The sequence below is a fragment of the Accipiter gentilis genome, chromosome 10, assembly GCF_929443795.1.
Source record: "Accipiter gentilis chromosome 10, bAccGen1.1, whole genome shotgun sequence".
In the NCBI taxonomy this organism is placed as follows: Eukaryota; Metazoa; Chordata; class Aves; order Accipitriformes; family Accipitridae; genus Astur; species Astur gentilis.
This window is the reverse complement of record NC_064889.1, coordinates 39,910,149-39,936,934: the sequence shown is the minus strand read 5'-3', so window position 1 is coordinate 39,936,934 and position 26,786 is coordinate 39,910,149. Positions and strand designations below refer to the sequence as shown.

Here is a 26,786-nt window from a genome sequence, read left to right as displayed (position 1 = left end):
TTGTGGTTCCTGGAAAGCTTTGCTGCTTCTACCTCGCCCATTCCTTGCCTTGTGTCTGTGTCCGTAACAGCCGTGAGAAATGCAGGGAGGGTGTCTGCGGTCCCTAGGTAAGCGTAGCCAACCGCTGAGAAAAAGGGCATCTTCATGTCATACTCTCTGAGCTTTCGGCAGTGAGAGGAGGCGTGGGTGGGATGTACAAGTCTCTCTGTTCCGGGAAGATTTTAAAGCATCTCTGGACAAAAGGGTTTGAATGGCAGGTTCCAAACGTGAACCACTGTTAAGCTACTGTGGATTTTACTGGGGCTTATTTGTAATACACTTTTGCTATAAAGATCATGTGAAAAGGAGAAGCTGATGAATCTTTCCCAGGAGGCTTAGAATAGTGGACTTCTGGCAAGGCTGTGCCTAATAAATTTTACAAATTCCCTTCTTTCACGTGGAAGGAAGGTAAATAAACTCCCCAGCCTCCATCTGTAGAAGCCAGGACTGTGCAATGTCTGCCTGGCCCCCTCCTCTGCTGCCGAGGTCTTCAGGGGAAACAGATGGCTAATGTGTCAGGGCATCTTTGTGTGTATGCACATCCATGGATGTTAATGTTGACGTAGTCATCTTGGATTATTCATCAATTATTAATATTTGTTGACTGATAAGAGCTGAATGTGTCTGTAATGATTAATAGGACAAAGATGATTGCAGTGGTGTGTGATTCAGAGCTCTTTCGCTTGAGGTCTTTGCAAATCTCTCTCTCACTGTTCAGAGACAGAGCACTGGGATAGAAATTAGTGAAGCTGATGTGTTCCTGTTAGCTGCCTGGCTCTGCATTTCACTCAAAAATCCACTGGCAAATGGAAAGGGCAAAATTAGCAAGACTTGGTTGCAGGGAATTCCCTGCTCAGTAAACCAGGTATCTGAACAGTTTAAGGAAATACCAGCCACTCCCTTGCTGGATCAATACTGCTGATGCCAAGCAATTGCACTCTGTCCCAAGCATGCAAATAACTGTGAATCAATAAAATGCATTCACCAGCATTTTCTGGCCAGGTGTTCTCCCAGTGAAAATGCAGCAAAAGGATTTCTTCTCTCCCACTGAAGAAGTCTTAAAAATGTATGAGGTTAGCTATTTGCTTGACAGCAAAATACATCAGCGATATTTAGGTTAAATATACTAGTTTTGTCACTGAAGCACAGAAAATCTGTTCTCATTGCCTAGGCTTCTGTGAGGAATTTTTACTGAAAGAAATATAGGGGACTATCTCTTTATTCTTGCATCACTGGGTGCTGGTTTTAGGGAGGAATTACCGGGCACTGCTGTATTGCAGATCAGTGGTAAATTAGAGAAAGACCAGTGGCTTAATGGTCCAGGTCATATCAGGTCACCGTGCAAGTCAGCCTGGGAATCCCTAAAGTTCGTGTGAGCACAGAGCAAAGTAAGCATTGTGAAGGCAGCTGAGCTAGCAGGAGTCTTGAGACACGTTAGAGTGACCTTCTGCCCAGGCTGCTTCATCTCCTGCTCCATCAGAGCTCTTTCGGGGTGTCCCAGCACACCGCTGCATTACCTCCTGTCGGCATAACTGAATGTGCGATACAAAGAAGGAGACTGTGTTAATGAGAGAACATATATCTGACCTGTGCCCACCTCTATCCATCGCTGCCTCATGGGGGTTGTTGGTGCTGATATGTAAACAGCCATAATCTGTCTTACCTTGAGAAAATTTCTACTGATGCCAAGCAAGAAAAAATAAGCACATACTTGCCAGTTCCCTGCTTCCTTCCTGCTCTCCTGGGGCTTCTGAAACAAAGTGAAAGATGTCAAATACCTGCTCTGCAGCAAAACAGGACCTTGCCCTCTGGAGGCTCTGCTCTGCTTTGAATACTGCTGACTCTTCTGGCAGTCAGTCAGCAATCCAGATGGGAGAGGGTGGAGAGGCAGCGTTCTTAGAAATTTAGCAGCTTACTGGAAGGGAAGTTTCATGGGGAGCTGCAGGGCTCTTGAGCTGCCTGGGGCAGCCTGCGACAGAGAGGAGCCTTGGCAGAGGGAAGGCTCTAACCTGCAAAAGGAGCTGATCAAATCGATCACACTCAAACAGAGCTTATACTGGAGAACAAGGAGAGAGAAAAGTAGAGTCATTCTTATCTCCACATCTCCCTGGGGTTTGGTATCTTGTCCTTTAGGAATAAGAAGTTAGGGAGAAGAACCTTATTTCTGGTCAGATTTTTTCATGGCAATAAAATAATTGGAGAAGTTGCAGCTCCAGGGGTTTGTGTTCTTTTAATTGGATTCTCAGCATCACAGCTACTCTTCTCCCTTGCTGCGCATAGTCCTTGGCATCCAAAGAGTGATACGTTTTGAAAGGATGTTGTAGAGATTAATGATGAGTGAGGTCATACCACCCTCCCACTGCTTCCTGGAAATTAAAACAGTGATGCACCTCATTGCTCAACTAGGAAGGCCCCTGATTAAAAAATCATCAGTCAGAATCTGAGATGCTTTTATATTGTGTTCTATGTAGGTATTCCTGATTTCATTGAAACACCAAGTACAGGTTGGCCACATTCCAGTGACATTAAAAATAAGTACAGACACTCAGAATGCAGCCGCTTTCAACACCAGTGTTATTTGTTGAAATTTACACGAGGAACTATCCCATCCAGACAAATATCTGTTGCTCAGGGGGAATCCTGAGGGAACAGCCATAGAAAGTTACAGCTTCAAGAACGGCTGTTGATGTGTGTTGCCTTGTATATAAACTCACATCATACAGAACTGCAAGTACTAGTGTTAAAAGACTCAAAAAAAACCAAACCACCCAACACCAAAAAAACTCCAAACGATAAAAAAAACCACAAACCTTTAAAAATTTATTTTCCTGAGCTGTGGAAGATTTGTTGCTCATTATCTGAGAATATAACATTCCTTATGGGAAAACTGTAATCTTAACTAATGATGCATTAAAAGAAATGTATTGCTAGAATGCCTGTTTCTGCAATTCATTGGCTTCTCAGAGTGCCATGGTTTCACTACTGGCCTTTATCAGATGGTTGCATTGGTGTCACGGCACTGCCCGTCTTTACTCCGTTTCTGTACGTAGGTGGGAGCTCGGACACGGGGTGGCAGGTAACGCAAAACCTGGCTGCATGGCTCAGGCAAGGAGCTGCGATTGCATGGGTTTGCAGAGTATGTTACCTCTCTGCTAGAATGAGGCTAAGAAGCATCTTAGGTGCCAAATGTGCAAGCCAAAACCCAGCAGGTGAACTGCAGTCTCAGTTGTAACATCCTGGAGAAGGACCTCTGTTAATTAAAAAGGAAATGATAATTAGTATTAAGTCCCACGTTTGCGTCTCATCCCAAAGTACTAGGAATTTAACATACAAACGTGAGCCAATACTGTTATCATTTCCACCGTGAAAACGTTTGCTCGTACACAGAAGTGGTTTGACTATTTATGTCTCATTTCGTACTGTGTCGTCTTTGAATTTAACATTTCACACTCGGAGGAAGCTTTCCTTCCCTGTTACATGCTTGTGAACAACTTACATTTATGTACAGAGGCTTTTCTTCTTTTCAGGCACATTTGATTTCTGGTTTAGCATTTCCAGTCGCATCCTGGGGTCCCCTTCCTCCCTTTCCTTCACCCACTTCTTTATCAGGGCATCGCCTAGGCTGCAGCGGGAGCGGACGGACCCCCCTGATCCGGGACTGGTGCTCGGCACAGGCACAACCTCTGCAGCCAGGACCTGCCACCGTTCCGGGCTGCAGATGGAGCCGGCTCCATCTCCCAGCGGGAAGGTGCCAGCAGTTCTCCTCGGCTGCGGCTTTTATGCAAATATTCTGTGATTTCTGATGCCTGCGTTGTGTGGTGCAATATGAGCAAACCGTACTCTGAGACTGCCTAGTCCACCCGCGAGCGCCGTGCATCAGAAGCAGCAAAAATGGTATTTTGTATTTTCTTGAGAGAAGAAGGCGGCTGATGAAAGAAAGGGAAGATGCCTTGTTATGGGATGATCAAAATGCTGCCCTTGCCTCTTCCAGAGGGTAGAGGTTATCATTTATATGGACTATTTAAGTTTTATAAGAAAGGCAGGAGCTGCGTTGGCTGCTTGGAAGAGCACAACATACACCAACATCGTCTCCCTCCTTTCTTTCCCCCTATGGGCTCTCTGTCAGCTCCTGGTTTGGGGTGACCCCTTGTCCTTTCTACCTGGTCATCTCTCATGGGAGATGTCTGTGCCATTTTATATAAAGGGAAACCCCTCTGGAGCTTCGTCCCTCAGTGAAACTTTCCCTAGCCTTCTAGATGGCGTCACTGAATATACTCAGTGCTTAAATTCCTGACAGATGCACCAAGATAAGCACCAAAACCGCCAGCCATCACTCCGAATTCACTGGCTCTATCCCCTTCCGCAGAAAAGACACCTGGAACCACAGCAGGCTGGGGACTTGCTACCGATCAGACTGAAGAAAAACATTGTCTTCAAACTGGGGAATGTAACTGGAAAATTGGGAGCTTTAAAACTGCCTAAGAGCACATTGCCTACTTAACTCCATCAGTGATGGTAATGGCGGTATCTATCTCAGCCTGCCAGGTTTATCTTGTCACATGGGCCATAAACAAGATGACAAATGGAAACACTTCAGTGATGTTTATCATCTAAATCACTGCCTGCTTGTTTGCCTCCGATCTCTAGCAGCCCTCCGAGCTGCCAGGCAATCTGAAGTAACAATCAATTTGACTCGCAAGATAAAGATACAAGCTCTCAGCTTAGCTGAGAGTCCCGAATTTCCTGCGGTAAGATGACGGACTGTCAATAAACATCAGTAATCTTCTCAGTGGTATGCAGCAAGATCAGGAAACAGCTTGGATGTGATATTTAGGAAGGGGAAGATGGGCAAAATGTTTTATTTGAGTCTGTGCAAAACAAGGTCATTTCATCATCTTTGAAGAAAACTCGGTGTTTGTAGGATGCCTCTCTTGTTCCCTTTGTGCCCTGTAAAGGTGTTTGCTCTGGTGAAAAGTACTTGGGGACCTTTGGTGACAAAGCGCATGTTGGGGTAGGTTTAATTTGCTGTTGGGGCTAATTCCTAGCAGTAAATCGAGACAAACTCACATTTGTACCTTCTGGACAAGCAAGTTGTGGAGTGGAAATACAGGAATCCCACCGAAGGCGACTGCGAATGGCTTGGAGCAGGAGCCTGCAGTCCTGATGCATTGCAGAGTGCTTTCCGACTCTGGCTTGCATGTGGTTATAAAATACTTCTCAGCACCAGAGTCTCGGTTTGGCACAGATGAGAGGGTGAACCGCTGCTCTGCAAGGCAAGGATCCTGCTTCTGCCTCTGCTGAAGGGAGAGCCCTGCCCGAGCAGATGAAAACAAACACAAAAAATGGAGTTCTTGTCCGGTTCCCTCATGTAGCGCTCCTGGGGTTTTCTGTTTGTGTTTTTAATATATGAATAAGAGTCTCCCTGGAAAACCAGTAGATTTGGGGTTGGGCAGCCTTTGCAGCATAAAAAGCAGGAGATAATTGGTGTACAGCTCTCTGCTTTAAGCAGAACGTTTCCGTACTGTGGAGGCGGCACACAGGTACAGAGAAGTCCCTTCTAATTAAATGAACAAGAATTGTTCCTCGGAGATTTCCCCTGCCGAATCAGGGGTTTTATTGCCAGCTATTTCCCAAGTCCCAGTATCCGGTTTGTTCTGATACTTGTGTGCTCTGTGCTTAACAGAGCCAGCTCACTCAATGGCTTTTGGACATCTTATTCGTCCAGCTGGGAAAGGGGATGACATACATTTACTCTTCTCTGGAAATTGCCATGCTGGGAAAGTTCATGAGTTCATGCAGGCTACTAACCTGTGTGTAAGCAGGTGCCCATGTCAGGTGTTCTGGGGATAGAAAATCCCTTGTAATTCTCTTACAACACGGATCAGACGTTTTTCTAAACTTCACCTAGCCATCAGTTTATGCCCTCAAAGATGAGGAAAAAAAGCTCTCGTAAATGTATTTTAGCTAGTGTAATTGCAGTGTGTTCCCCTCCTTACCTGTCTGTATAGCAAATTGGTTTTTACTCCTACCAAGTTGTTTAATTCATTATCTTGCAGCAATGACTATGCTATTCCTTGTTTAGAAACATCGCCCCTTAGCCAGATATTTCTATTAGAATGAGGACTCATGGTAATCCAGAGGCTGTCAGGTCTTGCTGTGTGAGATGTCACCAGTCTAGTCTACTTCAATCATCATTTAATCCGGTGTTTTCTTAAAGTAGTGGATAATTTATAATCCCTTGGAAGTCCCCAGTAGCTTGGCAAGGTCCCTGGAAGGCTGTATTCACCTGCCTACAGAGGGGCCATCTGCACCTTGGCTTTTCTAAGCACTTAAGCTAGACAAGGGGTCAAAGACACGTTTTGGACTCAAATCCAGGACCAGCTGATCTGATCCCATTCGGAGGACATATGGATGCACGTGTATGTAATTTTATATTTCTTCTAATGATAGTTTCTGTAGTGTGAGGTCATGAAAGCTGGTGTTCTAATTAGTGCAGCTATGCCTGTGCTGATGCAGAGAGTAATTTGCATGTCCTGCCTGTGTTTTATCTTAGGAGCAGGAATGGTAGTCGACTGGGAACAAGAAACCGGGCTCCTGATGACATCGGGAGATGTGAGGATAATCCGGATCTGGGACACGGATCGGGAAATGAAAGTACAGGTAACATCTGCGTGTTTATCCCATTCACCTTTTTCCCCTCCTAGAAGACCTGCCATGCAGTGAGTTACCCTGTGCACAGCCAAAGCATCTGAGACTCATCTGTGAAGACCTGACAGGTTCTGGAGCTCGTGCTTCCCTGCCTCAGAGTCATGTTACAAGATAAATAAAAATACACACATACTTAGTGAGCATGTCAAGTCTTTCCTGGAAGCTGCTGCTGTTATTCTGGGCAGTGTGCAGCAGTGTGTGGGAAGGGTGAGGCTGTGAAATCCAGAGGCAGGCCCCAGCATACAGATAAGGTTTCCTACTAGCGCGTAATTGAAATAGTGTAAAAATTCTTGAGGAAATTCGGTGGTGAGTTGGGTCGGTAGTAGAGCATTCAGACTTGCTGCTGCCATCTCTGCTTCTCTGGGACACACACAGAGCTATTGACAGAGCAACGCTGCACTGGTACCTGCCAGCCAAAGGTCTGTTTTCAGGGAATCTGCCTCCACGCAGAGAGCATGTTCATACCTGCTCAGTCCACTCCTGAGTCAGAACCCCAGTGCTCGACAGGACAGAAACACGAGCATTCCCTAACCGCGCGCTGCTCACGTGCAGCCAGTGGAATTGTTGCCAGCTCGGGCCAGTCTGACTCAGGTCAGAAGTTTGCTCCGTGTCGTCTGGCCCAGGGTAGCAAAGGATGAAGATGCCTGCGAGCCTGCTGGCAGCTCCCTCAGCATCCCCGCGTCTCCCTGGGGAGCTGGGCGGACCCGTGCACTGGGGCACCCCAGGGTGTTCACATCTCGCCTCTGAAACGAGGCAGCATGAAAGCAGTATTTCAGTCATACGTAACTTTCTGTGCAGTGTAATGGAGAAAAGATGCAGCAAGCGTTCATGTCGCTTGTAATCAAATGAAAGTTTCTCAGAAATTATAAGGAGAAGCAGCTGGTCTGTGAGAATGGAGTCACTGTGCTGGAGAAAAAAGGAAGACTAGTTTTCAAAGCTTCTAGAAATTAATTACCCTTGGATGAACATTAATTATGATACTTTGACCCTGCAATGCAGGATAATTAAGCCTATGTTAATCTTAATTACTTTCACATATTATTTTTTTTATGTAAATTAGGGAACAGCAAAATTCAGGAGGTGAAAATCTTTTAAATTATGATGATTAACGATTGCACCGAAAGTATCTGAAAACAAGTTGTTTCTTTTTTAATTGCAAAGATTGGTTGTGTTGAAATTCAAGTGATTGAAACTTCCTGACTCAGTAACACTGGAAAAGTGAAATTCAGCACAAAGAGCAGCGAAGCTATGTAATCCAAGCTAATAAAGGTGCCTTCCCACTCTTTGAACTACAAAAAGTATACCTCTGGAAGCACTTGGGATGTAGCTGAAGAAGCAAGTACTTCATTTTCACTTCTGCTGATTGTTCCTGCTTCAAAGACAGGATCTGGGTTTAGGCAGTTAGAAGAGCTGCTGAGAACAGCCCTGAAGGTTGGTGCCTCTAGCCAGCAGCATCTTCGCTCAGCTGAGGCTGTGAAGAGCAGCTAGGAAAGGTGAATATGCACAGAAGCAAAAATAGGATTGAAGTGTGAAATTAGCTAATGCAGTTCTAACGTGCCTCATGATTGTTATCCTGCTTTGTCAGTGCTGCTTAGCTTTTTTACCTGTTTAATTGAAAATGGTTTTCCTCATAACAGATGTAGATATTATTCCCAACAAATACATTGCTTATAGCAAGTAAAAAGGGGGAAAGTAGCAGCGTTAGAGTAAGAGTGCACACCGTGTTCTCAGCACAGCTGTCCTTGCAAGCTCCAGCCTTTTCCTTGTCATTTTTTTTAATACACACAGTGTGTGGCATCTAATGAGATAACCTGGATCTACTTGTCACATGTCCTAAAGTGGGGACTGATAGGTGGCACAGCACTGGCTCGCTTTATCTTGTGTCAGTGATTCTCCAGTGCTGTTTTGTAGTCAGGCAGCTCCTTGTGTTGTCTGAGGCTTACGTGTCCGCTCTGACGTTGTTCAAGAGCCTCACCACCGCTTGCTGCCTGCGGCTGCCAGGTGTGGAGAAGAAGAAGGTCACACTCTGACAGTCCAACCGTAGTCTGCTTAGTTTGGCCCATTTGCACCACCACCAGGGCTCTGCAGAAGTGTAATGGTGATCCTAATGATGAAGGGAGGAAGAGAGCTAAGTGTTTAAAGAATAAAATAAAAAGAAACTGAAAGAAGTGGACTTCATTAGTGATAACTGGAGCCATTCTGGGTAAAGGGAACTGCCTTCCGGTATAATTGTTTTATTGTTTCCAGGGCCCAGATATGGTTTTTGTCTGGTATAGACAAAAAAAAAAAAAAAAGCTGCTTTTACAAGCGGTATTTAAATAACTTCCTAGAACTCTTCTGGGTGTTGATACGATGCCCCAAAAGGGCTAATACCTTGCAGCTTTGTACCTAATACCTTGCAGTTTTGTTGTACTTTTTTTGCATGGGTGGTGTTACCTATAGCATACTGTATGTTTGGTTTTATATGTGGTGTTATATATGCTATTACAAGCTTCTGCTTTATACAGGTATATTTGTCTTATATGACTCTTCTCCTCCAGATATATACTGTCTCTCCTGCCATTCTAATGGTATTTACAACTTGTACACAACAAAGATGGTTTATGGAGAAATAATTCCTCTGGTCATTTATTTTAACTAATTAGATATTCCTAGTAGAGAATAATGTTAACTCATCCTTCCCAAAATAGACCTTGCCTTCATTTTGGTTTTTAAAGCTGAATGACTTGCAGAAGCTGTTTTTTCTGGAATTCCTTCTCTGGGCCCGGCTCTTTGGGTTGAACTGTGGGACTTTGTGGCTCAAACATGGCAGCAGCAGTGACCGTTGTCCCCAGGGTGACCACCTCCTCATTTCTGGTCGTGTCCGGAGAGCCTGAAGGAAAACTTCACACTGATGCACTGTCATAGTGTTCTGAGTGACAAGTGGAAAACCCTGGTTTAGTTTTGGACTGATTTACAGAATGGGGAGAGGAAGAGGAGGAGGACATTGGGTCCGTCTGGTTTAGGACCTTGACTGTAATGACTTGAAGACACATCATGTTCTCAGCTTGGTTCTTGTGTGCTTTCTCCTTAGGATATCCCCACTGGAGCTGACAGCTGTGTGACCAGCCTCTCGTGTGATTCTCATCGTTCATTAATTGTGGCGGGGCTGGGTGACGGCTCCATCCGCGTGTTTGACAGGAGGATGGCTCTGAGTGAATGGTAACTACCCGTCCTTTCCAGGCTCAGTGGGGTGCTCACATTTCCTCCTCCTCCTCCCCTTCAAAACATTTCTCTGCTTTTTCCTCAGCCGTGTCATGACCTACCGAGAGCACACAGCCTGGGTGGTGAAAGCGTACTTGCAGAAACATCCAGAAGGCAACATCATGAGTGTCAGGTAAAAGAGATTTTACTGTTTGAGCTGTTTTTTCTTAAACACAGTTTGTTTTTCCATTTAAATTCTGCCTCTGGTATTTCAAGAGCTAAGAGGGTAAAGCTCTTTAGTTTGACATTTGCTTCAGTAATTAACTCCTGCTCCAAACTTGGTAGAGAGAAGGCAAAAAGAAATTTGAAGCTTTCCTTGGAAGCCCGTTAGTGTGGTTTGAGAGTAAACAAGAAGGCATCTTTGCTGAAATCACTATCACGAGGCATGTGAGGGAGGAATGGAGTGAACCAGAAACCTAAGCTAGATATAGTATATCTTATGGTTGTTGTTCTTTATTGGCAACATCTCTGTGGGGTCATTTGAGAGAGAACATGAGAAGGAAAGTTGATGTTGCATCTGTTGGGCATATTGCTGTGCAGGATTACTTTGCTGTCTAGCAATTTTCTACACATAAATCCACTTCTGCTGCCTGGTAAATACTGTGGAGAGAGCAGCATATACTTATTTGGCCATTAAAGAACAGCAGAATATAATTTATTGTCACAAAGCCACTGTTTGCACACAAAGAAGCTCTTTTTTCTTGATTACAAAATGAAAACAGAACATAATTTTCCAGGATTCAGAACATTCCTGAGGTGGGGGATGGGCCAGCAAAAATGTATTAAGATTTTCAGAAAGGGGATTATGTGATGCAGCTGCCAGATTTGTTGAGCTCACATATTAGAGTTTTTAATCTTCCTTTCCGTAATCTCCTTCAACAATCCCAGGGGTCAGGCCTGTACGCTTGGCCAGCCTGGGTCTGCAGGCTCGTTTTTTCCCTCTCCTCAGTGCCCTTCTCAGCACGTGGTGCTTTCTCTTGGGATTGAATAAGTATGAGAAAATGTCATACTTCAAAAGACAGGTCTGGTCTTATCCCAGAGGAACTTGGTTTGTTGATACAAGCCACCTTGCTTTCAGTTTCTCCCTTCTTCAGTTGACAGTAAGATCCAAGAAAAACGTTAGGATGTAGCGAGATCTTGGTCTAGCTATTTCCTGAAAAACTTTAAGGCATTGTATTGCTTGTAGAGCAGTTCTCTGAACCTCAGTGGAACTTTTTTTTCTGAACCAGAGGCAGGACTTTGTAGCACAGGAATGGTGACTCGGAGCCAGATCCTGCGGCTCTCCATTGCCCGGCGCTGGTTCACCACATCGTACTGGGTTCAGCCACTTTGATCTATGTGCTAGTGCTGCCACAGTGCTTCTCGTTAACCAGCAGGTCTGCTTTTATCGGGCTGACAGCGTTGCTAGAAAAGGTCCTTAAACACCTTCTGAATATTCTAGTTTAGTAGCTTAGCTGCTGTTGACTTGTTGTTGCCTGTTATTGTTCACCTGGGACGTGTTCTCCTATGTAGTCCCTCATCACAGAACTTCACTTCCATTTTAAAGCTCTTAACATCGTCTTCCAATATATTCAGAACCATTTTCAAGTCTTATAATGGTTCAGAGCTTTAAATGAAATTACTGTCTATTTGATCTCTTTCAAACAATATTTCCATCTAGTCTTCAGGATCTAAATCAACCTCAAGTTTAATTTGTCTTGAATTTAATTATGTGACAGCTGGAGTTGCAGCTTCCTATAATGATAGAAGTAATTCTGTATAACAGCCTTTTGATTAGTATTAGATATTCCAGAGGTAAAGAAACTGAAGGCAATATGCTTCTTAATGCTTTCATTGTTCATAAGTCTGTATGGTGATTCACAGTTGTATGGCCATCAGTGACTTTGAAAAAATAACACTTTAAAAGTTGTGATGCCAAAAGCCTTACTTCTGCTGCCAGCAGAATAAGATTGGAGGAGTTGATTTTGAATTTAATTTCCATAAGAGACTTTTATGTTTGTCTTTCTGTACACCTGTTGACCAGTCTCTTATAAGGGTCTCAGAAGAACAGAAGTACTGTAACAAAATCTTCAGTTGTTCATTCCAGGGCTGTAGGAAAAGATGCACCCTCTTCACATCTAACAGACATGATTCTACTGATGTATTTCAGAGAGATCACTTAACAAAAAGGAATCATTTGTGTTTGAAAGGTGCTTGATCTACTAAGCACAGTATCTTGCCACTGCCACTATTGCTTTCCGCACCCTCTCTTCCTTGATAAAGTCATTAACAGGATTGACGCATCGCCTGAGCGTTAGCAGGGTTTGTTACGCCTAGTCCACAGAGTGCTTTGGACAGCGAGGACTTGTGCATCTGTGTCCAGACATTTGGCATAATGGATGGTACCAGCAGATCCCATCTGGTTAGAGTTTTCTAATACAATTTCCTACTGCGAAAAGGAGAAGGAATTTGGGTCTGACATGCAGCTTGGAGTATTGAGTATGACATAACAGTAAAGGCACTTACACTCAGCGATGAGCTGGAAGTGATAAAAGTAATAATGGATCACCCCTGAGGGCAGAGGCAGAGCTGTTTGCACAGCACTTAATGCGCTGGGGATGGTACCAAATATAAGTCACATCAGTGGGAATTCAGCGGTACTGACAGAGAAGGCAAGGGTGCGTGTCTTCTCTATCCTAATTTTCTGATCGAGGTGGGCAGCTCACAGACAGGCTTATGGCTCCATTTCCTGGGCTTTAGGATCTGGTTTGGGTACAGCCTGACGATGTGAAACTCATGTGTTGGCAGTGTAAATGGAGATGTGCGGTTCTTTGACCCCCGGATGCCAGAGTCCATGAAGGTCCTTCAGATAGTCAAAGGGCTGACAGCCCTTGACATTCACCCCCAAGCCAACCTCTTTGCATGGTAAGTTCTGCTTTCATCTCTTGCATCCCTGGAGTGGATGGAGAGGACGGTTTGTCTCTGCAGACATCGTTCATGGGTTTTTATTGGTTTTGTTGTTTGTTTTAACCTTGCCACAAACAGTGCGGCTTCTTTCCCATTTTTGCAGCTCAGGAATTTTATCCCTTGCATGCATCAGTGAAACCTCTGCACTGGTGACTTGGCATGATGGTGTACAGTCTTACACCCCTGTGTCAGATCCCTGCTCAAAGTCAGCATGTGTATTTTTGGGCTCTGAGTGGGGACCAGCAAGGGCTCCACCAGTCACGTATCCTGGGGTTGTTGGGGGATCCACTTTCAGTGTGTGTGTGTGTGTGTGTGTGCATCAGCTCTTCATGGTTTTTTTGTCTCAGTGTAACAGGTAACTGTGGTTCCAGCCTTTCTGTAAATCTCTCTGCACTGAGGTTGCCACGGTACAGTTAAAGTCAGTCTCCCCTCTTACAAGAACTCATTGCGCGCTAGTCTGATGAACAGCTCAGGTCGGCACAGCTGGAAAGGGGGCTGTAGGCAACAATATTGTTCTTACCACAGCATTCTCAGTGACACCATGTTCTCTTGATTCCCTTCCAGTGGCTCAATGAATCAGTTCACTGCAATCTACAACGGAAACGGGGAGCTGATCAACAATATCAAATACTATGATGGTTTTATGGGACAAAGAGTTGGAGCCATCAGCTGCCTGGCTTTCCATCCTCACTGGGTCTGTATTCTCTCCCTTTGGATTTTGGAATTTGTATTTCTTAGTTAATGTCTGCGTTGGAAGAGGGAAAGGCTCAGACACTCCTCTAGCACAGAGAGATGCTGCCCCAGCCTAGTTTTCTGAGGATGCTTTGAGCCTGACTCTCAGCCCAGGTCCTTGGTGCTTGTCCTCCAGGCTGTTCCAGATGACCACGCTGCTGGTGCTGCCAGTTTGTGATGTGCACCTGAGACTAGAACAGGACTCCCAATGGCTGAGCCCTTTTTACTCACGGGTCAACTTGATAGACTGTTCCCATTTCTTCCTATCACTTTGAGACTGCAGCCTGGCCTAGCTCTGTAGTTCTTGCCACAGAAGTTGTCCGAGGTGAATTTGCCTGGAGCTGACTGGAGAGGTGAAGTCTCTTGCTTCCAGCACACAAAATTTTATGTGCTTATTTATTCCATGCCTCTTCTCTTGCAGACGGTGGGCTTACCCTTGTGTCTCTGTGGCTGCTTTTACATCGCCTTATGTAAGGCTTTAGGAAGACCTAATGCTGTGCAGTAGAAAAACTGCACATCAGAAAAATGAGAGAACTGCAAAAATTAAAGGCATAAGCTGATAAAGGCTAGAATGAATCAGAGTAAAAAGGAAGTTTTGGAATACATCAGACCTGAGGTGGCTCTGCAGTAGTTGTAAGAGAGAGAATCTGGTTGCTACTTAATTAGGTGGCAGGTGCCCATCTGCATTATGGACTTTGGCTCACCCAGAGACAAGAATAAATGAAGGAGATTGAAAGCCTAAGAAAACAACGTGAATGGATAGGAAAAACAGGAGGAGGTTAAAGAAGGCAGTTAGTTATTTTAGAAACCTGCAGATCAGAACACAAATATTTAATATGTAATGGGAAAGAGTGGTGGGAATGATAAAGGGCTGAGAAGAGAGGAGGAAAGAGCTGTGCTAGCCTGTGATGATTTGGTATTAGCTGGGCAGGGAGAGGGAAGGCAGCTTCCCTGCCTAGGTTATGTGCATTTTACATCCTGAAGATAGCAAGTTTAAAGGAAAGCTTGTCTCCTCGGCTTCAAAAAGCCGCTTTGCAAAAAGCTAAAGAGTGATTTTGCTGTTCTGCAGTTTGGGGGAACGGAGAAAGAAGTGACTAGTCATTTGAAATGTTTTGCGCTTTAAATAAGCAAACAAACAAAGCCCTGTCCAGCCTGGGTCTCCACGGCTAGGATTGCTCCTGGGCCTCTCAGTGGAGGGAATGCTAATTTTCAGTCCAGGCAACTGTTCCTAACTAGCAGATTTGCAGTCATTTAGAAAAATTATGTTAGCAGTTGGCAACTAATAGTCACCATAATTTTTCCCTCTGGCTGAAATGGGCATATAACTCGCTGGGACAATGTAGGTGCTGGCAGAAATGTCGTCAGAGCTGCGTTGGCAGATGCACTTAAGAGCTTTCGAGCATCTGGGCGTTACTGCTGAAAATGTCGACCGTTACCATTTTGCCTGTGATGTGCCTCTCATTACCGTGTGACACCTGTACGTTTATCCCCGATTTGCTCTTTCCACAGCCTCATCTGGCAGTCGGAAGCAATGACTACTACATCTCGGTGTACTCAGTGGAGAAGCGGATCAGATAACGGCTTGTGGCAGCGGCACTGGAGAAGGGAGTCCCAGCGGGCAGGGCCGTGTCTCACCCATAATGTACATAGTGAAATTATCGACTTGAATGTTTAGTGTTGGCTGCTGCTGCAACCCATAACTTGAACATTTTTTTTCCTGACTTAGCTACTGATGATTTTGACGAGGGGAAAAGAGACAATCTCCTTTTTTGTTTTGGTTTTTTTTGGTTTTGTTTTGGTTTTTTTTCCCAGCTATATCCTGTAAAAGCTACAGAAAAGGAACATTTTATTTTTGTTTCCAGTGGTTAGCTTCTCCGTTAGAAACACGGCTCCTGAGCTTGGAAGGACTGGATGAGGCAATACCCTTGAAAAGGGCTTTCTGTTTTAGTCTTTGTTTCTTTGTTTTGCTGGAGCGTAGGTTGCTTTAAGGACTGAAGTCAGGACTCACCTACAGCTCTGTGCATTCAACCGGACCGTGGGACCCCTCCAGCTGCTGCCTACCCTGTGCCAAACGGTAATTCCTCCGACAGGGCAGCGAGACCCGAGCTGTCCGTCGGCAGAACAGTGTATGTGCTCCTGCACTGCCTGAGTGTGGGCAAGGGAAGCAGGAAAGTGTCTCCTCTGCACGAGCCTTGTCCTCTCTGCTGCATCCTCTCCGGTGGAAGCAAAGACAGAAGGCAGCTTGGTGGCAAGAGGAGGCAGGGATCCTGAGGAAAGGGGCTTGAGGAGATGACAGGAACAGGGCAGGATGCCACCGTACCGTAAGGTTGCACATACAAGAAGAGGAGGAAGGAAAGAGAACAAACGTCTCTAACGTCCCAACAAGCCTGGAGCAAGTCACTCACGTAACCACTTTCCACCCAAGCACACGGTGCTGCTGGGGAGGTCTGGGGTATCTCGATCACTGTTACTTCTGCAGTCACTGTCCTGCCCACAGTGAACTCCACAAACACGTTTGATAGCGTGAGGGCTCTGCCTGGCCGGCAAGGGAGGCTCCAGGTTCAAGCCATGGGCTTTCATTTGCTCTGGTGTGCTAATATTCAGCAAGGTGATGGTCAGGAGAATTTGCACACTTGCTGCTGTGTGTGTGCAGCTGCACACCTGTGTGTGGATGTCGCTGTGGCTTGTCTGTCTGTCCCTGCAGAACTGGGCATGTAACCACACGTGGTCTGAGCACAAGAGAATCACTAAAGAGGGGGAAAACGGCAGGTCATCCTGCTTTGAGCAAAACAGCTTTGTCCCAGCCATCTAGGGGAAAGCCTGCTCCATCTTCCGCACCTTCCGTGTCTGAATAATGAATGTTTCTGTCCCTTGAAATCCATAATGGGTCTGGAGATGGATGTGGGGAAGGGGTAGGCAAAGCAAAAGGGGCAGGTTTCTTTCAAGTGCTGCTGAGGTGTGGTTTAGCTGGCCAAGAACAGAACTTGCACTGTGCAAAAATCACTGCGGCGACAAAGGTTGACCTGCTAAGTCCAGAAGTCCCCAGTTTTTCTTCCAGTCGGTATCATGGGGTCTGCAGGCTCCCAGCAAACTCTGCCAGCGCTGAGGCTGACAGTGAAAGAAATACTAATGAGGGAAGGGGTGAGAAACGCTCTCTCCCTGTGCAGATGGCGGCTTCACCTCTGCCATGGCACCTACGTAGTGCGTCTGACCTGTCACTGCTCCTTGTACACCAGATAATCTTGTTTCCTATATGTGTTGAGGCAGCTGGGCCATGCAGGGGTTGTTGAGATGGCCCGGTGGCTGTCCCAGGCTTGCTGCAGGGAAGCTAAATGCAAAGTGCTGTATGCACATCTGGATGCTGGCTTTGGTGAGGGTCCTTGAGCCATGGAGGTGGAGCAGCTGCCGAAGGCTGGGCGCTGTGTCCTTACCCTGAGCACCGTCACTGTCCCCCCCTGTAGCAGGGAGGCCAAGGGCCACTTCACAAGGATGATGAATCAAAGGCTTTAAACTTAGGAAAAACTACCTAAAAGTCCACTTTTAAGTTACCAAAAGTTAATTATGGTCTAACAGAGCTGTGCCTCTTCCCGACCCGCTCCCGTGCTGCTCTGGTGTTGGGTCCCAGCGGTACACATCTCCTCCACGCTGCCCGTGCCAGGGGCCAGCGAGGGGCTGGCAAGCATGGAGCCAGAGTTTGGGATCTACACGTAACCGATTAACATACACAGCTTAAAAAACAATAGATTTTTAACTTCTATCAGTGTATTCATTAAAGGAACAAGAAATACCTGGCAAAATGCAAAGGTGCGTGGTGGGAAGCTGCTGCTCCTTGCCAGCGCTCCCTGGTGCCAGCCAGCCCCTGCGGCCAGGAGATGGGTTTTTAACTAACTCGGCCTGTTTAGCTTTCATCTAAGCGTGTGCGTGTGTGGGCTGTATTTTCACAGGTCTGATGCAGAGATTCAATCATGAAGTTTAACCAAGGATCTGGAGAGCATCCTACCTAAAAGTTCACTTATCTCTATTTATTTTACAAAAATAAAAAAATATAAAAAAACCACACGATTGTAATGTGAGAGTAAAACAATTACAAACAAATAAATGGTTAATAAAAAATAAATGCAGAAACACTTCCCCGTCTGAGGATTATTTCCTGGGGCAGAAGTGGGGAAGGGGACACAGCTACAGCCCCCGAAGGAACCAAGTTAAATTTTAGGTGTCGGGCGGTGTGGTTCTGGGCCGTTTCCCTGCAGAGAAGAGGCTGGTTACGTGGGGAGATCCTGGGCAAAAGACGCTTGTACAAGCCAGGTCACTGCTGCTGAGGCTGCGCAGAAACGTGATGTTTCTACTTTGCAGCTCTGCAGGAATGTATGTGTGGGTCTGAGCCCCACGTCCAGCTCTTGTGCACTGCCTGCAGCCCAGAGCCAGCTCGCTCCAAGCAAATAAACTGAAATAGTGCTGTCCTTGTCCTGAGGGCCTGCATATCCTGATCCTGTCCCTTTCCCGGGGTGTCCCTTCCACCAGTGTGGTGACCGATGCTCCTGCAGTCCTGTGGGGTCCTGGCTGAGACACCGAGTCCCCACCAGTCCTGCATGTCCCTGTTCCAGTGTCCACAGTGAAAGAACAGGGGGGTCAGGGGTCTCTCCCAGCTGGACCCAGAGGGCAGGGACTTCAGGAGCGGGGAAGGGCGGGCAGGAGGAGTTGTTGGGGCGACCGTCAAAGCCACCGAGAGCTGGGTCCTGTCCCCGCTCCCCTTGGGGTGACGGCCGTGGCAGCACTGGGCATCCGCACGGACACCGGTGGGCTTAAATGGCACACGGCATCCAAGGGCTCAGTATCGCTGGGGCCACAGCACTGGGAACCACCTTCTACGTGGTTTTATTTTTACTGTTTTTCACCTTGACCCAGCTGCTGCTCTGCAGGACAGCATTGCGTTTGCAGCAGCAGCGTGGACACAAGGGCCGGTCCCTAATCACCTTCTCCAGAGGCGAAACTATAATTAAGGATGCAGGGTGGCACAAAATGAGCAGGTGGGTGGTCCAGAGCAAAACCACGGCAGAGAAAAAAAGTGGCATTTTCTGGCATGTTACCTCACAGACCCAAATTGTTGAAGTGAGCTTTGATCCCGTCGCGGAGTGCCGTCCTGCAGGCTCTTCCTCTGGGCAAACCCCTGCAAGCGGGTTGTGGTTGAGCTGCAGATCAAGATGGGAAGGGAGAGTGGGAATGGCTCTGGACACGGGAGCAGCGCGGGGCAGGACTCCCACCCCTCGGGGAGAAAGACCCAGTGCACCCCTCGGTGTGGGCATAATAAAGCTGAAGGCACAGCCACGACCGCTGCCGTGGCCTGCCCCAGCCCCCAGCTGCGTCCACTCTCCCCGCAATCGGGCCGTTTGTGGTGGGGCCGCGTTCGCTTCTCCTGCCCAACCGCCCCCAGGGACCCTAAAACTTCGGCCAGTGCCAGAGCCTCTCCCATGCAGGGATGTGGGGATATGGGGACATGGGAACACAGGGACATGGGGATGCAGGGACGTGGGGACACAGGGAACATGGGGATGCAGGGACGTGGGGACATGGGAACACAGAGACATGGGGATGCAGGGAAATGGGGACATGGGAACACAGGGAACATGGGGATATGGGGACATGGGAACACAGGGACATGGGGATGCAGGGACATGGGGACATGGGGGTGCAGGGACACAGGGACACAGGGACATGGGGATGCAGGGATGTGGGGACATGGGAACACAGAGACATGGGGATGCAGGGAAATGGGGACATGGGAACACAGGGAACATGGGGATATGGGGACATGGGAACACAGGGACATGGGGATGCAGGGACATGGGGACATGGGGGTGCAGGGACACAGGGACACAGGGACATGGGGATGCAGGGATGTGGGGACATGGGAACACAGAGACATGGGGATGCAGGGAAATGGGGACATGGGGACACAGGGAACATGGGGATATGGGGACATGGGAACACAGGGACATGGGGATGCAGGGACGTGGGGATGCAGGGACACAGGGACACAGGGACATGGGGATGCAGGGACATGGGGACATGGGAACACAGGGACACAGGGACATGGGGATGCAGGGATGTGGGGACATGGGAGCACAGGGAACATGGGGATATGGGGACATGGGAACACAGGGATATGGGTATGCAGGGACGTGGGGACATGGGGATGAAGGGACATGGGGATGCAGGGACACAGGGACATGGGGATGCAGGGACGCAGGGATGTGGGAACACAGGGACGTGGGGTGGCAGGGACACAGGCGCACGTCCCTGCAGCGGCAGGTGGGGACGGGGGTCTCCATCACCACCCCCACCGCCCCCTCACACCTCCCGCAGAGCCCCCGGACCCCCATCCTCTGCCCCACCCCACCCCCCCGGCCCCTGCACCGACCCGTCCCCCCACCCCCTACACCCCCCTCCCTCCCCTACACCGCCCTTACCCCCCCTCCTTACAGCCCCCCCCGCCCCTTCCCGCGCGCCCCCACAGCTCCCTCCGGCGGCGCTTTCCCGCCCCTGCACCGCGTTCGCCTTCGCTCTCTGCCGGGCCGGGCCCTGCGCGGCCGCCGTCGAGGGGCGGGATCGGAGCGGGGCGGCCGCGCCGCCCGGGGCAGGAGCGGCGGCGGCGGCGGCGGCGGGGCCATGGGGAACCTCTTCGGGCGAAAGCGGCGGAGCCGCGTTACCGAGCAGGACAAGGCGGTGCTGGTGAGCGCGGCGGCGGGCCCGGCCCGGCCCGGCCCGGCTCGGCTCGGCTCGGCTCGGGGGGGGGGCCTGGGGGAGCACCCGGCCCCGGTGCCAGGCCGGGGAAGGCCGGGCCCGGCTCGGTCAGCGCCGGCGCAGGGAACGGCAGAGCCGCTGTTCCCGGGGGGGTGGGGGGGCGCCGCCCTGCCCGGCCTTGGCCCCGCGGGTGGGCGATTAGCCGGGTCTCCGCGGTGCGGAGGGCGCACGGAAGGGCTGGGGGGGCTCGTGTGGGGTCTGACGGCGGCGGCTGCTGTGTCCCCGGTGTTTGTGCTGCCGGTAGCGCGGGCCTGTGTGAGCCGGCGGGGGGGGCCGGGGGGGGGGGGGTGCTGGAACCATCAGGCCTCGACTTGTGACTGGGGGGGGTCTGTCTGTCCGTCCATCCATCCATCCATCCATCCCTCCTTCCCTCTTCTTTAGCAACTGAAGCAGCAGCGAGACAAGCTGAAGCAGTATCAGAAGCGGATAAGTCTGAACCTGGAGAGAGAGCGAGCCCTGGCCAGGCAACTGCTGAAAGAAGGCAAAAAAGAGTGAGTTGGGACGGGTGGCACCTCCACCCGGGGGGTGCGAGGGTCTGGCAGGAGCAGGGAGCCTCAGTGCAAAATAAAGGGCCGTTTTCCTGGAAAGGAAAAGTTACTGAACGTAGTGGAGATAGTTCCAGGTTCTCCTTTCAGAAAGGAAGTTTTGTTTAAAGTTTTGTACTGACAGCCAAGAGAGTCTGCCTGCGTTCCACAGCTGCTGTTAAAACAGATCTTCAAAAAGTGGTTCTCTTTCTTTACTGCAAAGTGTCAGTGGCTACCTCTCATGTTTGTTTTGAGTGTGTGTCACAAGCCTTTTGTGCAAGTACTTTGCTTTGCATTGTTACAGCACAGCTGGCCCAGTGAACTCCTAATCCACAGCAAATATACCTAAATTTTCAGGCACCAGATCAGCAAATTTATGATTAATTTGCTCTTCCTTATTCTTCACAGGAGCAGTTCAGAGTTGTCATTTAATTTACACATGATTTTTTCCTCTCTTGGAAAAAGCACAAAACAAATACAGCTTTGGTGTGATTATTTTAGGCTTATTTGCTTTCATCTGTGCTGAGTTTTCTTCCTCATGTTGTCTTTCAGAAAAGCCATGCTCTTGCTAAAGAAGAAGCGTTACCAAGAGCAACTTCTAGATAAAACAGAAAACCAAATCAGCAACTTGGAGCGGATGGTAAGTGAGACTCAGTTGCTGTAGGCTGCGAGCGGCCCGCTGTGTGCACTTGGTATAAGTCTTTTTCCTGGGGTAGATGTTCCTTTTGATTGTGTGGAATTACATTTTAACTGTCAAGCCCTAACGAGGGTTTAGTCCTCTGTCTGAAGGGCAGACGTTTCTGAAATCATATGTATGCCATGACTCTTCCCTAGAGAACCAAGTGGTGAGTATGTTTTGAGTCTGTAGTGCAGGGTACCTATTAAATACGTGTTTTGTAAATTAGTAAAACTTTAGTCACAGGGTGGACAGCTGCCATAGAAACTTCCTCAGGCTTGCCTCTACCTTGATTTCAGAAATGGATGTGTTTGTTCTGGTGTGGCCGTGGAAACTATGGCCTCAGCTTAGACTGGCAGCTTGAACATCAGCTAAAGAGCTGTTGGATATGCTTTTGCAGCTGCCTGTGCTAAGGCTTTTTGTGTGCATGTTTGTTACTACTGGTATAATTTAATCATCTGTTCACTAGAGAAAGGGCTCTTGGCTGATTGCTCCCTGAAGTTTCTCTGGGTATCTTGGCAGTCTGTATCTGGCTAACGATGGGAACGTGACAGCCTTTGATGTTTCCCCTTCTCCTTTCTGTTTCAGGTCCAGGATATTGAATTCACCCAGATTGAAATGAAGGTCATCGAGGGTCTGAAAATAGGCAATGAATGTCTAAACAAAATGCACCAGGTATGTGTGACCAAGTCAGCTGAGCACACTTTTGCTTTGGACCAAGGAGAGTCCTGGCTGTTTGTAGCTGTCTCCCTGCAGACCTCACTCATGCATGGGTTTTGGCTCTTTTCTTCAGGTTATGTCAATAGAAGAAGTAGAAAGAATAATAGGTGAAACCCAAGATGCTGTGGAGTACCAGAGGGTACGTACTGTGTGCGTGAGTAGTTGTGAGCAGAGACCGCCTGCCATACAGAGTTTCTCTGATGTGCATTGTGTTCCCAGCCTTATTTAAGAGGTAATCAGATTGGGAATTAAATCTCAGTTGCCTGCAGAAAAATTAGCTATGTTAGTTTTTTGGAGTACCCCTTCACCCCATGTTTACGTTGCTCTCCCGTGTGCACGTACCATGCTGCAAGCCATAGAGCTGCTTCTGCTACGCTGTGTTGACTGGAATATGTCTTTTCCTTTCTTTCACAGCAAATAGATGAGATACTGGCTGGCAGCCTGACTGAGGAAGATGAAGATGCCATTCTAGAAGAATTAAACGCTATTACTCAGGTGGGACTGATGTTCTTGTAATTACTTTAAATCTACATTTTCAGGAAGCTGTTTGTAATAGGGGAGAAAGTATCTTTTTCCCATTCTCAATAGTTTATCTTATTCTGCCAGAGATCTCAGTTATACCTGTTTATGCCCAATTATTGCATCATCAAAGATCAAGCTAATTGCTCCACATGCAGAGGCCATTTAAAAATGGGATGCTTTTAAGGGTTATACTTTATTTGCTGTCTTTTACAGTCGGTTGATCTCTGTTCTTATTGGGTATCTGTTCCACTTCACCAGATGAAGATCTTGGAAGTCCTGGGTCATGCTCAGATAACAGCATACAGTGTGTGTTATCGTCCCCACCCATCTCTGTGGTGCCTGTGGCTCTTCCAAAACACTGGGTTTTTTTGGCTCCACTGTAGGAAATGTGCAGCCAGTGGAGATTGAGGTGGAGAGGTTCTGCAAGTAGCATAGATTTGGGGAGACTCGTAGCTAATACAGGGTCCTATTAAGTCTCATTTAATAATGGAAAAAAAAAAAAAAAAGCCTTGTACTCATTTACTGGGCAGCACTGAAGCCCATAATCCTTCCTGCAGTTCTGGAGGCAGATGTCAGTTTGTATGTGAAATCTCTTATGTTATTACTCTGTTCCCACGTGGTCTTTGCACAAAACTGTCGTGCGGGGCTCTGTGACCGCTGCCTGGTATGGGGGGTATGTGTCATGTGTTGTCTTTAATGTTCTTGCAGGAACAGATGGAGCTTCCAGAAGTTCCTTCTGAGCCACTCCCAGAAAAGATCCCAGGTACGCTTTCTGTATATGCTCTGCAGCTTTGGCTTCTTGTACTTCTCAGTTCCATGCAGTAGTCTGAGACTCTCATATTCTAAGTATTGTCCTAGCAAATGTGAAGGAATATAAACTTCCTGGCTTAAAGCCCTGTTGATCTGGGCTACGCAAACTTCCCTCACATGGTTCTGGCAAATCCAGCTGACCCTTTACCATAAGAGGACCCAAGGCTCTAGTCTCTTTGTTCAGTTGGCATCTAGTCATTCCTCTCAAAGAGTTCCTTTTTGTTACATCTGCTGTTCTTAAGTCACACTTTGTACCTGCTGTGACACTACCAGCTGCCTTGAAACATCCAGTGTATGTTCCATTGTGAAGCTCCATGAGGAACTCCTTCCTTGGCTCTCTGCTTGACCCAGGCAAGACTGTCTCACACAACACTCAAACTGGTCCCCTGCATGTTGTCGCAACATGCTGCTATGCAGGAACAATGTTTTGTGGCCACAGATATTGGCATTCACGCTGCATAAAACTGGATTTCACTGAGGCTCGTGACGACTTGTAGCTCTTGTGACCTTGCTTCCGGTAACAGTGGTAATTTTGAACCAGCTGGATGAGGAGCGCTGGAGTCCCACAGTTCCATGGCTGTCAGAGTGCAAACTGCTCACAACTGTTGCTACATGCGTGTTTGCTCCTGAGCGATCCAAAACCTCAGTGGCAGGGATTCGTGCAGCTGGGTGTGAAGAGGGAAGTGGGAGAGAGCTTGTGAAGCAGAATGACCAAATGGGCGCTGTTGGTCTGGTGAGGACGGAATCTTCACAGAACGTTACCGGGTGTCTGTCCATGCTGAAGAACTGAAGGTGGAGCCTGCCCTTGGAGACAAACAGTGAGGTAGAGCTGGACTCAGCAGGGTGCCATAAAGCAAACTGGTCAAGAGTGTGTCTCCTGGGGCAGCAGAACACTGAACCGTCAGTCACAGAAGCTTGACATCCATGCTGGTGGAAACCAGGAGCTGTAAGGTGCCATTTCCTCTCTGTGGAGTCTGCCCAGGAGAAATCTGGGATGTGGGGAACAGGGCTGGTTTCTTTTTAGTGCTTGTTTACTAGTAAACATGGATCAGATGTCATCTGATCTGCACGTTGGCAGCAGGATGACCAAACAAAATACAAGCTGGCCCTGCTGCATGCAGCTGATTGAGCCTCATTTAGACTCATGTTGTCAGGTCAAAGGGGTGAGGGCAAAAGCTTGTCTGCCCGCTGCCCTCCAAGAAATCACTCGCTGCCCTAGATCTGTGGGCTGGTGGCTTACTAAGGTTGTGTTGGGTACATTCTGAAACTGTTTTAATTCTGCAAGTGCTGTGAAAAAGAGGGGCATACTTGATAGGTGGAATTATTTATAATGAACTTTTATTAGTCCAGTGACTTTCCAGGTGCTGTGCAAGCTGTTACGCTACAGAGAAGTGGATTACGAGTCCTAGTTCTTCTGCAGGAGATGACTGGAGATTATTTGCATTCCCTGTTTCTGTAACAAGTTTCTTTTTTCTTCCACAGAAGCGTCACCCGTCAAGAACAGGCCAAAACCAGAACTGGTGGCAGCATCTTAACTCCCACGTCTGGGGATTCCCCCACATAACTTTCATCCAGGACAGTTTGCCATCCCAGCGTGTGCTGGGAACAAGCAATGCCTTGGCAGCATCCCAGCTGTGCTGGGCGGATTGTGGAGCAGGATTCCCCATGCAGGGTGGGGAACTTCAGCTGATTATTGCTCTTGTATCAAGATTATTTTCTAGTGCTTTCTTTTTTTGTAACTTAAATTCTAAACTCACTCAGCTGCGCTGTCTCGGGATTAAACAACAACTCTCAAACTTCCAAAGCCAAATGCTTTCTTTAGGTTTGATTTCAGTGGTAAATCTGCCTTTGCTCTGACTGAGTCCCCTGGAAGTCCCACCCTCGGCGCGATCGCGTGTTTGAAATGGCTGTTCCTGAGCATCGGGCTGCGCGACAACGAGCCACTGCCCTTGGGAGCCCTCCAGACCACACTGGTGTCTTCACTCCTCTCGGTCCCTTTGCTTTGCCTCTTCTGATTCTGTTTGTGGAAGGGCTGCCAGTGTCTCTTGTCCTCGTGTAAATCACACTGGCTGCCTCTATGGGCCCTGAAGGGGCACAGGTAGAGTGCAGGCAGCTTAGAAGAAGGCAGCAACCCTGAGCTTCTGCAGACAGCGACGCTTCATGCTACGGGGTTGAAAACGGTTCCATCAGCCTTGTGTGAAACCAGATTACGCGTGAGGGTGTTTCATTGGAGCAAAGTTCAGACTGATTGCTTGGCTTTGCATTTGGCAGCGGCGGTGCTGATTTGCTGGGGTAAAAGCCTGATCTCCGTGCGAGGTGAAGAGCTGGCCTCTGGCTGGGCGTGAGTTGGAGGCAGTCTGTAACGATTCCCGTTCAGATCCCGCTCTGTCTGCCTGCCTCTGGTAACCTGTGGTGCTGAGTGAGACCTGGGGTGACAGAAATCTGACGAGCCTTTTAAAATTACATCAAGGAGTCTTCTGCCTACGTTATGATCCAGGAGTCGTCCCTTGTTGGCTCTGCACCATCATCAGAGTTCACCTTTGCAACGTTCAGATGGGCTGAGATCGATTCTGCTTCCAGTTGTCAGTTTGTGTTTGATATTTCCTCGTAGGGTTAGAGACAGGAAAGGTCAGGCTGGGGAAAACATGAGGCTCAATCTGCACCAGACATGAGGCATGAAGCTTCTTAAATTGACGCTCCAAAGACTGCTCAATAAGTAGTTAGAGGGGAGACCAGTTCTTTCTGAGCCCGTGCTGTGGAGGATGGTCTGGTGCTTAGCGTGGTGTAGCGGGGCGCTCGGGTCGGCACGGATGATGAGGTGTTTGGAGAGCTGCCTGGCCAGCCAGGTGGCAGGCAGATTTAGCTGTTCTTGGAAGCAAGCTTACTTGCCAGCTTGCAGATGCTCTTCAGGACACTGCAGATTTTTCTTTATTACATTCTTGAAGCCACAACCCTTAGTCCCTGTTTCTGTGACAGCAGAAGAAGGACCAGAGGGTCCTTGGAGACTTCTAGTAACTGCCTTTGGGGTTATGTGATTTGGTGCTAGACAATAATAAGTAATCCCA

The 26,786-nt window shown here is 48.0% G+C and overlaps 2 protein-coding genes across 4 annotated transcripts in view; both read left to right on the top strand.

Moving 5' to 3' along the window:
- Window positions 1–17,795, top strand: part of RPTOR (regulatory associated protein of MTOR complex 1) — a 200,657-nt gene extending 182,862 nt beyond the window's left edge. For all 3 annotated transcript variants that reach the window (XM_049813115.1, XM_049813117.1, XM_049813116.1), the window contains 6 exons: window positions 6,593–6,699; window positions 9,821–9,948; window positions 10,037–10,123; window positions 12,778–12,894; window positions 13,501–13,630; window positions 15,178–17,795. In XM_049813115.1, the coding sequence (XP_049669072.1) occupies window positions 6,593–6,699; window positions 9,821–9,948; window positions 10,037–10,123; window positions 12,778–12,894; window positions 13,501–13,630; window positions 15,178–15,246 (638 nt within the window). In that variant the 3' untranslated portion in view covers window positions 15,247–17,795. The remainder of the gene's footprint in view (window positions 1–6,592; window positions 6,700–9,820; window positions 9,949–10,036; window positions 10,124–12,777; window positions 12,895–13,500; window positions 13,631–15,177) is intronic.
- A 2,490-nt stretch (window positions 17,796–20,285) lies between these two features.
- Window positions 20,286–25,531, top strand: CHMP6 (charged multivesicular body protein 6). The gene is made up of 8 exons (XM_049812787.1): window positions 20,286–20,397; window positions 20,851–20,960; window positions 21,546–21,633; window positions 22,258–22,344; window positions 22,463–22,528; window positions 22,804–22,884; window positions 23,620–23,674; window positions 25,204–25,531. Exons 1-8 carry the CDS (start codon window positions 20,335–20,337, stop codon window positions 25,254–25,256), a joined length of 603 nt encoding a protein of 200 aa, XP_049668744.1. The 5' UTR covers window positions 20,286–20,334; the 3' UTR covers window positions 25,257–25,531.
- The last annotated feature ends 1,255 nt before the right edge of the window (window positions 25,532–26,786 follow it).

Coding starts and splice junctions, on each gene's coding strand:
- CHMP6 (XM_049812787.1), top strand. CDS start 20,335: ATGGGGAACCTCTTCGGGCGAAAGCGGCGGAGCCGCGTTACCGAGCAG. Junction 22,345..22,462: donor GTCTAAACAAAATGCACCAG/GTATGTGTGACC, acceptor TCTTTTCTTCAG/GTTATGTCAATAGAAGAAGT. Junction 23,675..25,203: donor ACTCCCAGAAAAGATCCCAG/GTACGCTTTCTG, acceptor TTTCTTCCACAG/AAGCGTCACCCGTCAAGAAC.